This window comes from Rattus norvegicus, chromosome 2 (genome assembly GCF_021556685.1).
Source record: "Rattus norvegicus strain SHRSP/BbbUtx chromosome 2, alternate assembly SHRSP_T2T, whole genome shotgun sequence".
Classification (NCBI taxonomy): domain Eukaryota; kingdom Metazoa; phylum Chordata; class Mammalia; order Rodentia; family Muridae; genus Rattus; species Rattus norvegicus.
This window is the reverse complement of record NC_141535.1, coordinates 33,023,757-33,040,910: the sequence shown is the minus strand read 5'-3', so window position 1 is coordinate 33,040,910 and position 17,154 is coordinate 33,023,757. Positions and strand designations below refer to the sequence as shown.

General features: G+C 44.7%; 1 protein-coding gene across 2 annotated transcripts in view; it reads left to right on the top strand.

Annotated features, from left to right (window-relative positions):
* The window catches only part of Mccc2 (methylcrotonyl-CoA carboxylase subunit 2), a 70,910-nt gene extending 55,003 nt beyond the window's left edge, over positions 1 to 15,907 (top strand). The window contains 6 exon segments of one of the 2 annotated variants that reach the window (NM_001012177.1): positions 3,307 to 3,383; positions 5,448 to 5,514; positions 9,017 to 9,173; positions 9,540 to 9,654; positions 12,074 to 12,159; positions 15,478 to 15,907. In NM_001012177.1, the coding sequence (NP_001012177.1) occupies positions 3,307 to 3,383; positions 5,448 to 5,514; positions 9,017 to 9,173; positions 9,540 to 9,654; positions 12,074 to 12,159; positions 15,478 to 15,595 (620 nt within the window). In that variant the 3' untranslated portion in view covers positions 15,596 to 15,907. 2 annotated transcript variants of the gene reach the window in all.
* Positions 15,908 to 17,154: the final 1,247 nt, after the last annotated feature.

Below are 17,154 nucleotides of genomic sequence, written 5' to 3'. Positions count from 1 at the left end.
CACACGGAATGTGTAGTTTCCCCAAAGGCCTTTGAGCGTCTTCAGTCTTCCCGAAGCCTCCCTGGAGATATTTTTGTTTCCTAAGGTTTATTTATTTTTTTTAAGTGTATGCGTGTATGTCTACATATGCTTATGTATACCACATATGTGCCTGGTGTCCGTGGAGGCTACACTAGGGTATTGGATACCCTAGAACTGGAGTTCCAGGCAATTCTAAGATACCTAATGTGGGTGCATGGGATTGAACCCATGTCTTCTGCAAGAGCAGCAAGTGCTCTTGACCTCAGAGGCATCTTGCCAGGCCTCTCTTAAGGGCTGCATTCCAACACCAAATTGAAAATTCAGGATAGTGTGCCATGTCGGGGAAAACAGAGTATGTATACAAGTGGGTTCTTTGGCCTAAAGTGTTGGCATTTCAACTTCTGAAAGAAATCATTTCAAACAGATGCTAGACTCATAGTAACCCACCAGTGGATAATGGCAGAACGAATTTTGTGAATTTTATTAGACTCTAAAAAGCCTGAAGATGCAATATTTATTTTGAGTAAAACTTAACAGATCAGGGAAAGAGGAGCTACAAAAATCCAAATTACAGTGTCCACGGAGGCTTAAGATAGGATCTTGGCAATTCCTTCTAGCTCGATTTATGAGCGAGAGGAGGGTTCATGCTGGAAGGGGAATTTATGGTTTTCTCTGTAGGTGTTTAAGTGATTAAGGGCTGTTTGTCTGATATACAGGCAGGATTTGTCTGCCAGTGGTGCAGGACGTAGCCCTCACTGTGTAGCAGTTTAAAACAATCCAAGCAGGCTCTGCTTCCTCTAAGATGGATGGCTGTCTCTGTCGTCTCCTTCTAAGTGTTTGCCTGGTACCCACTAAAAGACCATGGCACTCCTGAGCCCGTGCTTTGGGGACACAGCTGATTCCCTTATCTTTTCTCCATTGTGCCAGAATTCATGTAAGGCCAGAGTCAGGGGAGGGGAAGATGAGCAGGAGGCCTGGAAGGGGAGAGTGGAGCTGGATGTCAGAGGCTTGCCTGTTTCTGCAAGTTCCTTAAGGTTTCTCTAAGCCTAGGAGAGTTCTACGACATACTGCTTTTCCGTTTGGGTCAGATAATTAGTAAAGGCCCTCGCGTGATTGAGTGGCTGGCACAATGGGAGCATGTGCCCTGCTCAGCCCATCCGTCTGTGCCTTGACGCCCACTCCTGCTCCCGCAGAGTGTTGGGAGGGCTGAGCTGTAAGTGGTTGAAAAGTGGGTAGCATCATGTGCTAGATTTTCATCCCTTTGTGGGTAGGGCACGACTAAAGGTGGATCACTGCATGGACTTCCTGCAAGCCTTCCCCTCTTCAGTGACTTCACAAGGGTCAATACACTTAGGATGTCCATCATACATAGGCCTCTGGCTGGGACACTAGGCTTGAGAAACACAGACTCCTATGTGACCCTCAGAGCATGTTCTATCACATATAAAAAGTGATGGCAATAAGATAAAATAAAATCCAGAAAGGACTAGATCATTCAGAATCCAGCTTTCTAACTCAGTCCATATGTTGACCCACTTTTTATTCATTTTTCCTTGTGTGACTCTTGGAGGACCTGCTTTGCCCTGGGCAGCCTAGCTGTGCACTGGAACCTAGTGCCTGAGTCCAGGTGGGGCCTTTTGTAGAAGCCTTTGACTCAGTGTCCAGGCATAGCCAGGAAGTTCTTGGGCACTGAGCACTTGGTACCGGCTTCATGTAGGACCCAGAAAGGAGAAAGAATTTTTCTCAAATCAAGTTCTTCTGGTTTATAAAATAAATGGCCTCCTCTGAAGTCACCTAAGCACCTACCTCTCAAAATCTCTCAAAATGACAGACTGTGTTTTTCCCTTTCTTTTATGTGTGTATGCGTGTGTATGTGTGTGTGTGTATGTGTGTGTATGTGTGTATGTGTGTGTATATGTGTATGTGTATGTGTGTGTATGTGTGTGTATGTGTGTGTAGTGTGTGTATGTGTGTATGTGTATATGTGTGTACATGTGTTTATGTGTGTGTTTGTATATGTGTATATGTGTGTATGTGTGTGTACGTGTGTATGTGTGTGTAGTGTGTGTATGTGTATGTCTGTGTGTGTAGTGTGTGTATGTGTGTATGTGTATATGTGTGTACATGTGTTTATGTGTGTGTTTGTATATGTGTATATGTGTGTATGTGTGTGTACGTGTGTATGTGTATGTGTGTGTATGTGTATGTCTGTGTGTGTACATGTGTTTATGTGTGTGTTTGTATATGTGTGTATGTGTGTATATGTGTGTATGTGTGTGTATGTGTGTATGTGTGTGTATGTGTATGTCTGTGTGTGTATGTGTGTGTATATGTGTATGTGTATGTGTGTGTATGTGTGTGTATGTGTGTATGTGTGTGTATGTGTGTATGTATGTGTGTATGTGTATGTGTGTGTATGTGTGTATGTATGTGTATGTGTGTATGTGTATGTGTGTGTATGTGTGTGTATGTGTGTATGTGTGTGTATGTGTGTGTATGTGTGTATGTATGTGTATATGTGTGTGTATGTGTGTATGCGTGTGTATGTGTGTGTATGTGTGTATGTATGTGTGTGTATGTGTGTGTATGTGTGTATGTGTATGTGTGTGTATGTGTGTATATGTGTGTGTGTAAGTTTGGGGTCCTACTAGAAGTGCTGATAGAGATACAGCATCTACAGACAAAAAAGACAAGATCAGAATATTCTTTTTAAAGAATTTCTTTAAATTTTGAAAATTTCCTAAAATTTTAAAAAAGATCTGTTAGTTTATTTTATATATATGAGTACTCTATCTACATGTACCCCTGTGTGCCAGAAAAGGGCATCAGGTCCCATTATAGATGGTTGTGAGCCACCATGTGGTTGCTGGGAATTGAACTCAGGACCTCTGGAAGAGCAGTCAGTACTCTTAACCACTGAGCCATCTCTCTAGTCCAAGACTGAGATTTTAAACTTTAAAAAGAAATACTTCAGGGTACCCTGGTCTCTGATGCACAGGGGGACACTCACATGTGTGCGAAGTGATCTTCTGAATGAATCATTTAGTCAAACTAAGTAAATATAGGTAATTTTACATAGACCATAGGCTTTCAAGAAGCATAAACAGAACAAACAAGAAACCTAGTCCCTTTAGGAATAAAAAAACACAAGGTTTTTGTTTTCCCATAGACCACCTCTATTTACACTCTAACCATTTAGCTCAGATTCAAGAATGTGCAGGATGCCTCTGTTGCAAACCATAGCTCCCTGAAAAACGTAACTCTTTGTTTTCATTTTCTCTTGAGGATTCGCTCGAATATTTGGGTACCCAGTAGGCATCATTGGAAACAATGGAGTTTTGTTTTCTGAATCTGCCAAAAAGGCAAGTACTGTTAAATGCATTAAGATTTTATGATTTGGCATAATTAATTTTGAAGGTTATGTGATAGATTAAAACATATTGTATGAAAGCTTTATAGTATTACCTGAATCTCTTAGCAAGCAGAACCCCACGTGTGTGCTAATGCATGGGTGCTGGTGTTGGACAGGTTTACATGGCGGGTGTAGCACTCTTAAAGCCTACTGGGTGATTTAGGAAGATTCCCATGAGAGGCTGGAATTATAACTGCTTACCTGGAAGTGTTCTGGGAAGGCAGGGAATTCCTGCCCTGAACTCATTCTATGGGACCTCCATGCTTGGGAGTTTCTGATACCATTCATTGGTGGTTCCAAGATGTGACCACTCCAGTCATCCTTTAAACATAAATTTTACTTTTTTGGTAACATGCACATAGTAGGTCATTGTTGCTACAGTTGCAGCAGTGAATAAGGGGATTCCCTAGTGCTCTGAGCTCAGGACTTGACTTCACATCTTTGTCTCATTTGCCTGAGCTCGCGGAAATGTCACTCATGCACTTCGGTCAAACATTGTAACAAAAGTCTCAGTCTTTCCCTTTTCAGTCAACAAAGCAGTGCCCCTTACTGAGAGAGGAAGCAGGCCGTAAGCCTTAGGCTAATTGAGGATAAATGTGTCCTTAAAGAAATGTTTTAGAAATAAAACTAACTTTTGTAGCCTGCTGTACATGTTGAGTTCTCCCAACTTAATGATAAAATGAAAATAAACTCAAAGAAAATAGATGTATGTAGTTTACTTCTGTAGGCCTAGCACTTGGGAGGCTGAGATAGGAGGGTAGTTCCAGGCCAGCCTGAGCTATACCCATAATCATATTACAAAGGACCTTTAACACTTTCAAAACAGTGTACTGTTTTCTTTAGTTTTTTTCTTTTAAAAATTGGTTTTTGCCATAGATAGACGTTTTGCCTATTTTACTTAATAGTTTATAGCGTTTTTAAAGATATTAAATATTCCTAAAATAGCAGCACACACACCACACACACACACACACACACACACACACACACACACACACACGTACATGCATATGTCTGTACATATAAAGCTGGGTGTGGTGGCATTTGCTTCTAATTTTACTACTTGAGAAGCAGTGGCAGGAGAATGTGAGTTTGAGGCCAGCCTGGTCTACATAGAGGATTCCAGGATAGCCAGGACAACATAGAAATACTATTGTTTTAAAACACACACACACACACACACACACACACACACACACACACACACAGAGAGAGAGAGAGAGAGAGAGAGAGAGAGAGAGAGAGAGAGAGAGAGAGAGAGAATGTAGTGTACTCATTCCCATAAAGTAAATACCAGGCCAGGCCAGAGCTAGGCAGATAATGTGGTGTGTCTGCCAGCTTGGCACAGGTAAGCCCTAGAGAAGTTAAATTTGGCTCCAGTCTGACATTTCTTTTATTGAAATAAGCCCCAAAGGTCTCTGTGGTTTCCTCATTTCTATAAACATAGTTATAAGAGGATGAGCAATTACCTTGCAATGTTGTGTCTGCCAGGACCTTTCTAGAAGAGGTAAAGGGATTTGCAAAAACAGAAGAAAACACACGGGAATGGTAAACAAGATAGGGAAAGAATACGAATTGGGATTATTAAATAATTCCTTAACTTCAGGGACGGAAGTCTCTAACATTGACCTAATCTAAAAATTTTATTTGGAATGTGTCAGTGAGAAAGATGTGTATTTTAACATAGTATTGAGACCTGAAGGCATTTCAAATGGTCACCCAGATGTAAACATCAGCCTGGATACCACAGAGGGCTTGCATCCTGCCCTTCCTAAAGTGGAGACCTGGAGAATGAGGGCAGATTCCTGCCACTCGCTTGGGCGAATGTGAGTAGAAAGGTAATAGGAAGTCCTTGCAGACCCGTGTGACAGGGCAGCACAGAACCGTTGTTATAGTAAACAGGAGGTCAGACTAGCCAGACAAGGCAACGCTCTTTCTTAACTCTGCCTGGGAGTGTGGGTTTGGTAGGAGTTCGTTTGTTTTTTAAGGAACAGGTCTTTTCATGTGTTTACAGGGCGCTCACTTCGTCCAGCTGTGCTGCCAAAGAAATATCCCCCTGCTGTTTCTCCAGAACATCACTGGTGAGGCTGCCATTCTCGTGTGTTTGGTTTAGAGTCACGCTGTCTCCTGCAGCTCATGGGTTAGTGCAGAGAGAGTTTCCTTCATGAATACTAGGTAGTCTCAGATTACCTTAGGTGTTCTACGTGAAGCAGTCTATGAATTTTGTGTATTTCAAGCTTTTACCTGGCTTCTCCTGACTCCCATTCACCCAGGAGCAGCAGGGTGTCCCATCTTACCTCTGCCAGAGAGGATTACCTGACTCACTGTCTCAGTATCCTAATGATTCCAAGCACATGCTATGAGCATCTCTCTGCTGTACAGTTAATTCTATCTGGAATAATACCAGTCAATTATCTATCTATTCTTTGGGATGTGTGTGTGTGTGTGTGTGCGCGCGTGCATGTGTATGTGTGTGGTGTGTGTGGTGTGTGTGTGTGCGTGTGTGTGTGTGTGTGTGTGTGTTCATTAGAGCCAGTGGCCAACTTCAGATATCATTCCTTAGGAGCTGTCCACTGTTTTTTGAGACAGGGTCTCTTACTGGGGTAGAGCTCATCTATTAGACTAGACTGGCTGGCCAGTGATCCATAAAGATCCTTCTGTCTCTGTCTTCTCGGCACTGGGAGTACAAGTGCACACCATGCCACCTGCCATTCTATGTGGGTGCTAGGGGTGAAAATCAGGCCCTCATGGTTCATGGTAAGCACTTTACTGACTAAGCCCTCTGCCCAGTCTTGAAGTAATACATTTTGAAAATTATGTTTTCACTGAAGCCTGAGGATTTGCATTTTAACCCCGTAGAATGGCCTGTGACTAGCGTGAACTTTATGCCTCTAAACTTCACATTCCATAGATGATCCTAAGCAGGAGTTGGTTGATTTCGAAGACCTCCTGCTGTAGTGTTGAGATGTTTTCTGCTCTACCATTTTGTCTGCTGCATTGTGTTGCAGTAGATACATATCTCAGGATAACAATAAACTTCCATTCCTTGGAAGATAGACTTTTTTTAAAAAAAAAAATTGGGTTTCATTGTATAACCTTAGCTGGCCTTGAACACACTAACTGGACCAGGCTGGCCCTGAACTTTCAAAAATCTGCCTTCCTCCTCTGCCTTCTGTGTTCTAGGATTAAAGACATGCACCACCCACTACCACCAGAGTCTTTTAAATAGTTGTTGTGCTCAGGCAGGTTTCTCAGAGGAGGAAACTCACTGTGTAGACTAGCCAGGCCTCTCAACCTTGAACAGGACTTTATATAGTAATTAAGCACCTTCATTCTCTGTTATGTTCAAGTTCAAGGTAGGTTAGGTGGTGTGTGTGTGTTTATTTTTGTTTTGTTTTTCCGGTACTGAGGGTAGAGCCGAGGGCACACTAAATGGAGGCTCTCTCGCAGACCACACCCTCAGCCCTTGATGAATTTCGAGAGGCGTTGGTTCCAGATAGTGGAGAGGTTCCTACCTGGTAGCCTGTGGAAGAACAGATGGAAAAGTCTCTGAAGTTTGCTGAATCTAGGAACCTCATTTCTGAGAATGTGACTCACCATTGTGAAGTTAAACATTTGCTTTGACAATTCTCCTGTCTTCATCTCACTCTGCTTCATCTACACTGTTTTGGGGGCAGAGGCTGAGTTTTGCTTTGCAACATTGTATATGAGGGACCAGCGAGGCATTGGTAGATGGGAGTACAATGTGCCACTGGATAAATCTTGGGCTGGGAGAGATATCTTAGCTGGGGATGAAAGTGTGAGTTTCAGTAGAATGAGGAAAGGATGGTTAAAGCTGTGGGAATAGCGACGAGAACCTGAGGAGAAGAGAAGGCTCAGGATAGTCTTCAAGCCACTCTGCTTTCCTCCCCTTTCCCTCTCCATTTTTTTTTTTTTTTTTGTAGTGTGAATTTACAGATTTTTTTTTTAAGGCAAACTAAGACTCTCAGGGAAGAATACTATTACTCTGTTTTGGTTTTGGTTTTGGTTTTTTCCTACAGAGTTAAGAGTATAGGGAAAGAGGAAGCAAGACTAAGGGATTTGTGTGTGTTTGTCTGCTCTCTCTCTCCCCGTGCGTGTGTGTGTGTGTGTGTGTGTGTGTGTGTGTGTGTGTGTGTGTGTGTGTGCGCGTGCGTGTCTGTGTGCATGGTGGGGAGAAGGATTTGAGGAAACCAGATGAAGTGGATTCTTTTAGAGGCTGAGCGTCTGTAGAGTTGGTCAGGTGAGGGCTTTGAAAAGAGCAGGTATGATAGAATGTTCTGAAGAGTCAGACACATTGGCTAAAGCAGTTCTGAGCTGCTCTGAAGGCTGGTTTATAAAGGTGGCAAGGGCCCCTGGTGTGGTCCCTCAGTGTCCCAGCAGCTCCAGCTCCTCCACAGGATTGCTGGACTGAATTGGATGACGCGATCCTGGAGATTTGCCCACCAGGGGCAAAGAGTCAGTCAGACAAGCAAGTCTACATATGCAGGGGAAAGAAATGCCTCCCTCAGAGCCTCAGGTGGGGACAGAGAACTGAGACATGATTTCAAGGTTTCTAAATAAGAGAAGGGTATGCCCCTGTTGTAGAAGGCATGTTACAGCAGAAGAGGAGCTCAGAGTTGGAGCTTGAGGAAACAGAGGAATCCTGTAATTACAAAGAAATCTTTTTTTTTTTTTTTTTAAATCTTGCTGTTGAGCCCCTGGCAGGGACTCGACATCCCCATGAAACATTAATCTTTATTTCATCAAAGTTTTAAGCAGTGCTGCAAAATGAGGAATCCTATTTTAAACCAGGTCAGTGGATGTGGAAACCTTCTGGGCTGGCTTGCTGGGTGGTACCTTTCCTGTGGCAATATCACAGTCTAATGTCACAGTCTCTCCCCATCAAGCCTCTGCCTTGGGATGCTCTCTCAGAGATTGTTTCCTTCTGTTGCTCAGAGATCTGTGCACGTCTAAACAAAGTATTTTAAGGACATCTAAAAAATGAGGAGAGAGTAGGTGGTGGTGGTGGTGGTGGCAAATGCCTTTAATCCCAGCATTCAGGAGGCAGAGGCAGATGGATCTCCATGAGTTAGAGACCAGCTTGGTCTACAGAATGAGTTCCAAGACAGCCCAGACTTACACAGAGAAAGACAAAAGCAAACATACAAACATGAAGAGAGGTTTTTGTAAACCTCTTTTTGTAAATAAAGCTTTTTGTAAAGATTTATTATGTATAGTGCTTTGCCTGCCTGTACGCCTGCAGGCCAGAAGAGGGCACCAGATCTCATTACAGGTGGTTGTGAGCCACCACGTGGTTGCTGGGAATTGAACCCAGGACCTCTGGAAGAGCAGTCAGTGCTCTTAACCTCTGAGCCATCCCTTCAGCCGGTGAAGAGAGATTTTTACTGTGGTTCTTTGAAGCTCACTGTGGAGTATGCACTTCCTGTGGGACTCTTCTGTTAGAATGAGAAGATCTGTGGTGCAGTTCATCTAAGCTGGGATCTGATAGTACCTTGGTGGGATTGACTTCTGCATGTGTATCCATTGCTCAAGGCCGTGTTTCTGTTCCGTTCTCTCTCTTAGGATTCATGGTTGGTAAAGACTATGAAGCCGAAGGGATTGCCAAGGATGGCGCCAAGATGGTAGCCGCAGTATCCTGTGCCAAAGTGCCTAAGATAACTGTCATAATCGGGGGATCATATGGGGCTGGAAACTACGGAATGTGTGGCAGAGCATATAGGTGGGTAGTGTCCACGGCTTTTTTTTTTTTTTTTGAAGAAAGAAATGCATTTCAAGTGAAATTACAAATGGTCGTGTAAATCCCAGCAGTGGTGGCACACACCTGTAGCCCTAGCTCTTAGCAGGTGGCGGGAGAAGAGTCGGGAGTTCAAAGCCAGCCTTGCTACACAGCAAAATTGAGGCTAGCTCTGGCTACAGAGGGTCATGTCTACAAACAAAACATGAATAAGTTGTCGCTTTATCCCAGGTTTGGGGTATAAAGTGACATTCAGCCCACTTGACCATTTGTACTTTAATCCGTTCACAGTCTTTTGCCACCATGCCTAATTGCACTGCGTGAATCTGATGCTTCCTCTTTTCCTTCCAGTCCAAGATTTCTCTACATGTGGCCAAATGCTCGCATCTCAGTGATGGGAGGAGAGCAGGCAGCCACCGTGTTAGCCACGGTGGCGAGAGACCAGAGAGCCCGTGAGGGGAAGCAGGTAGAGGACTTCTTTGTTTCGTATGGGTTTGACTGTCCCCTGAAAACCCCTGCAGCACAGGAGCAGAGCACCCAGGCTACCTGTGTGTCCGTGGGAAGGATTGTGAGGCTCCACTCCTGGGCCTTAAGTATGCCATATACTGCTGACCTGTACCTCAGCCCCAGAATTTCCCAGAAAGCACCAGACAGAGACGTGGATTCTTACTTTGTTGCTGTTTGTGAGATCTAAGGAGAAACAATTTACTTCTTTTGGGCCTAGAGCAGCAGGCCTTTGTTTCTGTTTTGTTTTCCATTGTTGATAAGGGTCCCTGGGAGAGTCAGTCCGCTGCTGTGAAGTGTATAGCATCAGTATTCCTTGAGAGTGTAACTATGGAAAAATGGATACAAAAGAATGTAGATGTGCTACTGAAAGGCAAACGGGGTGGCTGCTCTTAAGGTGGATTCTTTGTCTCTGTTAGAGACTCTTTGGGAATTCTATGAATGTTTATTTAGGGCGTTTAAGCACCGGGTCCTGAAATGTCAGCTGTGTACTCCTGAGGTAGCTTATGTGCACCCTTGTCTTGTCATAGGAATGACTGTGGATACCTCCTTGGTGTGACATTGCTTTGCCCTGCCAGCAGGGATCAAGTGGTCAACCACAGGGTCTGCAGAGCTGGGATGATACAAAGTCACTTGTGTCTCTGGCCTCCTTCTGTCTGTGTGTACATTTGTGTGAGAATGATACTGCATGGTGCTGTGTGGAGGTCAGAGGACAACCTCTGGTATTGGGCCTCACCTTCCACCTGATCCGAGTAAGGTCTCTTTGTTGTTTGTCTGGTGTGTACACTAGGCTAGCTCTCTTGTGTGCTTCTAGGGATTCTCCTGTCTCCCACATCCCCATGCCGGTGCTGGATTGCAGCTTGTGCTAGGAATCTGAACTCAGGTCCCCGTGATTTCAATGCAAGAGCTCGACCCACTGACTATTTCCCCAGCCTGCCTCTTTGTCTCTACCTGGCAGCAGGCACTCCGTACAGTTAGGTTGGTGTATTAGATAAACTTTAGTGCCAGCCAGTATTGAAGCAAAACAGTAGCTTTGCTCTGTGTGTGTGTCTAGGGGAGGAGGGCGGAAGGGGATGCTGTCTGCAGTGTAGGTGATAGAGTGAGTCTACCTGATGTTTCGAAAGCGTGTTTGAACTTTATCAAACAAAAGTAATCCCTTGATAAATAACCATCCTTTGGTTCATTTGATACATAGATATTTAAATCATTCCTTTTCCTATATGAAAGTTGGTGTCTGGTTCTCCCTCCAATGGGTATTGACTGAAGTATGTGCATGAGAGAGGGTAAGGTTGACTTGAAGTAAGTCATTTGTTTCTAACGTACCTGATTATTTACCTATTTATTTTGGCACTGGAGGTTGAAGCCAAGGTCTCCCAAAGGCTTGGCAAGTGCATCCCTGTTGCTGTAATTAAAATAAAAAACTGTCTTTTATCCTGCACTAGGTCCAGCACCGCAGTGCCCCAAGATATCTGGTAGATATCCTCATCTCAGTCAGCAAAGCGTCTCACCCGCTGTGCTCCATCCCCTATCACACTGCCAATGGCTTCTCTCTGAGCCTGGCAGCCATCTCTCTACCCATCCAGTTCCCAAGGCAGGCTGCCACCATGCCAGACACACACATCCCAATTCCATGGCGGCCCAGTGTCTGCAGCCACCACACTCTCTCTTGAACTTAAATGGCCACATGAAAGAACACACAACACAATAACCTCTAATCTAATTGATAAGATATAACTGCCCACCTAAACATACAAGACCCTGTACGCATCCATCCCTCAAGAACATTCAAAACAACCTGTAAATGAGCAGAGAGGAATCTTAACATCAGCCTCCGTGTTCTCTGCTCTTCTCTTCCCCTCGCTCCAGTCTCCTCCTCCCTCTAAAACTTTTCTCCTGCCCATCCTTCCTTCTCGTCCAATGACAGGCCTTGTTCTATCTTGAACCCGCCTTCACCTGCGTAATGACATCATCCCATAGATCCCTATATCAGCAGTTCTGGAATACTTCAGAGTTGAAAATAGAGTCTCCTATAAAAAGCCAGGATCAAGGACGTGCACTGCCATGCATGGCCTTCCCCACCTTGTTAACTGGAGATTGCTGAACGCTTTTTAGTTCTGTGGTGGGACTCACGTCTACTATTGTATCCTGCTGGAACACAGTGATGTGTGATGTTCTTGGCCTTGGCTTTGTGTTACATGGCTTCAGTGTGCTGTCTTTGATGACCTACGTCCCAGGCAAGGCCATGTACGTTAAAACATCCTTTGCAATCTAACACTGTGCAAATGTTAGTTATGCTGTGATTGTCCCCAGGGTGCGTCTTTCTGAGCTTAGCTAGAGGAAGCAGTCCTGGTGAAGCCGACTTATTGTCTCTCTCCTTCCAGTTCTCCAGTGCAGAGGAGGCAGCTTTGAAAGAGCCCATCATCAAGAGGTTCGAAGAGGAAGGGAACCCTTACTATTCCAGTGCAAGGTGGGAACAGGGCTTCTCTCAGCCCCTCAGTCTCAGCCTCACAGACACCCGAGCTCTCGGGATGGTCGACCTTCATAGGACCTTCCTGCCGTTTGTGCATCTGTGGCAGGAGGATGGAGACTTGAAGCCAGTCTGAGCTACATAGAAAGATCTTGTTACCGTCTGGACAGAGAGTTACTTTTATACGACCATTCGTTTATGCTAAACTGCCGTCCTCCTCCCAGGCTTCCTCGAACAGTAGGCTCCTCCCCCTTTACTCCCGCATCCCACCCTAATTAGGGTATCCGTAACTTGGCGTGGCCCTGTAGAGATGGGCCATGTCAGCAGTGGAGAGTTCTAATCCTGGGTATCACACGTTCAGGAGGCGATCTTAATCTTTGCCTAAGCACCTAGATTTCCACGTGGCCTCCCCTTCTGATTGTTTGGTCGCTCCCCTATTTTAAACATGAGATTGGTTGGTCGATCACGTATTGACACCGGTTAGCAAGTGTGCTTGCATACTTGGAAGGTGATTAGTCACAGCCAGGGCCCACACGTCAGTGCCAAGTAATTACATCCGACACCACTGCTGCCACTGACTGTTTGTTTTCTTCGAAGCGAAATCATAATGGGGTAATAAATCCTCCCTGCCTGTCCCAGCTGGAGACCGCTTGGTTTGTGCTTCCAAATGGTTTCTCCAATAGCCGTACTGTTCAGTATTATGAAGACAAATCTACGCCATGCCTTCTTTCTTCCCTTGGGCAGATGGAGAAAAGAATAAATACTAGTGTCCTCTAAAATTAGGTTATGCCTTGGATCATGCCCTTTACTGGGAAGGACGAACTGGAGAGAAGGGCAGAAGAAAATAAGAAAGTTAGAATCCATTTCTGTCGTGGGATTCCTCCCCTGTGGCCAACACTGCTCTTGGCAGCAGGCTGCATATTGGTTAGCAGTTTGAGTTCAGATAACAGCATTTGAGATTTTTGTTGTCTGTCAACCGAGTCTCATTGTAGCTCAGACTGGCTAAGTTTAAGGATGATCTTGAACTCCTGATCCCCCTACCTCTGGAGTCCCAGGATCAGGCCTCTGTGTCACTGCCACGGTAGGCAGCGCTGGGGTGGGGTTGAACCCAGAATGGTAGACCAGCTGTCCCCCATCTGAGCTACGTCCTGAACACATTTGTTAATTTCCAAAGCTCCAGTTTGCCTTTGTGTTAACTGTGTCCTGCCCTCCCCAGACAGATTTACAGCATGGCCGTGGGTCATTGGTTCATGTAATTAACGACAAATTACTTTATCATCTTTGGTTTGAGCAACAAAGTCGTACCTCACTTTGCCGTAATGCAGACAGACATTCAGCAGTAGCAGCCACTAGAGGCAGAGACTCCCAGAGACCCACGGGAGAGATTTAAAACAAATGCAAGGCAAATACATAAGCTTGCTCACAGTTCTCCACATGAATGAGGTTTTGGCTGAAATGCTCACGAACAGGTGAAATATTCGACTTTGGAAATGGAGAATTTTAGATGAGCCATGCATTTAGGTTTTTTTTTAATGCCTAAGATGAGTCATCCCTTGGGAAAGATCAGATCCTTTATTATTGTTACATTAATGTTTATGCGTTAATGGGTTGCATTCAAGACCTCAGTGAGCGTGGCTGGACAGATGGATCTTTACAAATAAATGGTAAAAGACGGGAAGATTCTCTGTTAATCTGTGTGTGCTGAGTCCTACTGTTGCCACAGTTGTTGTTCTGGAGACAGCAACCTTTTCCTAAAGATGAAAAGATTGGCAAGCTGGCTTGGGGTCCTGGTTTTTTGGTTTGATAAATCCCATCCAAGCAATCGTTCCCTGACTTGCTTAGGATTGAACATGGTAGAAGCCAGCTTTCTGGAATATCTCCTGTTACTGGAACCTCTGTTTCATTGCCTCTTGTTCTGGGGCTCAAACCTCATACCCGCTAGGTTAGTGCTTTAGTTCTCAGTCCCAGCTTCTGTTCCCTAAATGACACACAGACATCTGCTCATGAACTGCACCCAGGCACTGGGCTGACCCTCTTCCTTGGAAAGCCTTTAATGTTTGTCACTCACACGCCCTTCCAGCATTGCTTGGGGGATTCTGTTGCTCATGGGCTCCCAGGGGACAATCAATCCACCCGTTCCCAGCTCCAAGAACAACCTCCTGTTGATTGGCCACTGGTACCTTAGGGTCCCCGTGATGAATGTTTTATGACCAAAGATGTGGTTCCTGCCCGCCAGTGTGAAAACTGTTTAATAATTGATGTGACATCCAGATGCTCGAAGCACTTTGAGTAAAGAAGGCAAGACAGCCATTTAATAATAATTAACCCCAAAAGAACAGCTATTCCTCGTTTGGCAAGGCAGTTTATATCTGAAGAAGGCTGAGGCAGGAGGATCATCACAGGTTCCGGGCAAAGTTGGCCTATAGATTGAGACTTGTCTTTTAAAAAACTGAACAAGTGGTGTTGGGGATTTAGCTCAGTGGTAGAGCACTTGCCTAGCAAGTGCAAGGCCCTGGGTTCGGTCCTCAGCTCCAGAAAAACAAAAAACAAAAAAAAACAAAAAAAAACTGAACAAGTAACTAAAAAAAAAAACAAAAAAACAAAAAACCAAACCAGTGTTATTTCTCATTCTTTTTTTAATATAAATTTGAGGATGTCAGTGAGGACAAACTCTTCAAAGCAGTTTAAGGTTATTTTTTTCTATTGTAGCAAGAAATAAAGACTGGTATTTTAAGTTGCTTATTTTATTAATAAAGTGTAGTGAGGCTTACAGAGTGATTGCCGGCTTGCTAAAAGTTTCCTGTAGTATGCCTTTAGCAGTGACATCACTGAGTTGAAACTTTTACCTGGGTTTATGGAGCTCCATGCTAATAACACTGTAGCCATCTTCAGACGCACCAGAAGAAGTCATCTGATCCCATTACAGTTGGTTGTGAGCCACCATGTGGGTGCTGGGATTTGAACTCAGAACCTCTGGAAGAGCCATCTCTCTGGCTAATAACAGAGGAGATCGAGGTGATTGCTACAGTTCTGGGAGGAGCAAAGAAACTCTTTCCTAAGGCCTGAAGCTCCACGTGGCTCCTTGTGGCAGCCCGGGGGGGGGGAGGGGACAGTGCTGTTCTTTTGTTTGGGTGGGAGCACTGCTGTTCTTTTCTTTGTTCCACTCTCTCAAACATGACTTCTACTGGCCATTCCCGTACAGGCAGTAGTCCAGAGCTCTCTGAACTGTGGTTGGTCCTTGTGGTGATTCTGGGCATGGCATGGAGGGATGGTGACTCGGATGATACATTCATAGTGACCATTTTCATCTTTCCACAGGCTGTGGGATGATGGGATTATCGACCCCGTGGACACCAGGCTGGTTCTGGGACTCAGCATCAGTGCAGCCCTCAATGCGCCCATCCAGAGGACAGACTTTGGCATCTTCAGGATGTAACCCAGATACGGAACGTGTTGCCACAGCTGTAATAAAAATTAACACGTGTGACTAGCCTTAAAACTTGAGATCCACTGGGCATTTGCTGGCACAGGAATTCTTTTCTTAACAGTATGATGTATGGGTTTTTTTTTTTTAATTGTAAAAATCAGTGAGTATTCTGCTTGATGAGCTTTGATTTGTCAAAAATTTTTCTTACAGACACTTCTCATGGCTCATTTTTTACCACCCATAAAATGAAGTGACCGATTTTGCAATTATCCTTTTGAGAACCACAAACAGTTTGAAAAATAAATCTCTCTAATCTATGCATTCTAGGGTTGTTGCGATGGTTAATTTAAAATCATATTACCCTCGAAGTGATTATTTTCTTGGTTATATTTGAGATTTCAGCACACTTGTATGTGTGCATGTGCATGCTTTTGTGTGTGTGTGTGTGTGTGTGTGTGTGTGTGTGTGTGTGTGCATGTAGAGCTCAAAGTCTAACTTTATTGTTCCTCAGGTTCTATCTGGCCTTTTTTTTTTTTTTTTTTCAGAGCTGGGGACCGAACCCAGGGCCTTGCCCACTGAGCTAAACCCCCAACCCCTATCTGGCCTTTTCTAAAGATTTATTTTATTTTTACTTATGTGTTGTGTATGGTGTGTGTGTGTGTGTGTGTGTGTGTGTGTGTGTGTGTGTGTGTGTGTGTGTCCTAGAGCTGCCATTTTAGAAGCTGTGACCCTGTTAATGTGGGTGCCAGTCCTCTGGAAGAACAGCAAGTATGTTTCACCACTGAGGCATCTTTCCAGACCCATCCATTTTGTTTTTGAGGCAGGGTTGCTCCCTGAGCCTGGAACTCACTGATTCAGCTAAGCTGGCTTGCAACAGTCCCTGGAATCCTCCTGTCTCCGCCTCCCCAGCGCTACATGTGTGCACTGCCACACCTGGCTTCGGGGTTCTAAAGATCAAAACTGGGTCTTCATTCTCATATGGCAAACAGATTCCTGGCTGAGCCATTCCTTAGCCTGCAGCAAACTCATTTTTAAGGGTCCCCTCTAACTTTTCCTCCTCCAGCCACCGTCTGTCTCCTCCCGTGATAGTCAGGCTTGTCCCTGTTTGCATGATGGGCTCTTTTCCATCCCATTCACCCCCTCGCTTGGTCATTTTCAAGCTTCCCCGCCCACAGCCTTCCCCAGGTCACCATTGAGCTCCATGTTGCTGAGACCAATGGGTTCTTTCCGACCTCACCAGACGATGTAGCCCTGTCGCCTCATTTGTTTGAAACCACCCACGGAAACAATGTCCTTAGCTTTCATGGTACAGCACCGGGTTTTCTACCAGCGTCATTAAGTCCCTCTATCTGTCGTTTTCCCTTCCCTCCCTCGCTCCCGTTATTTGTCTTGACTTTCATTAGTAGATGCAGCACATTCTTATGTTAAGCTATACAAAACACAGCCGTTCTTTTTTATTAGTATTTGAACAGTTCAGTGGCATTAAATGCCTTCCCTTACTACACAGCCATCGCTGTCATCCATCTCTGGGGCCTCACCTCCCCGCAGCCTCAGCTCACCTTATCTTT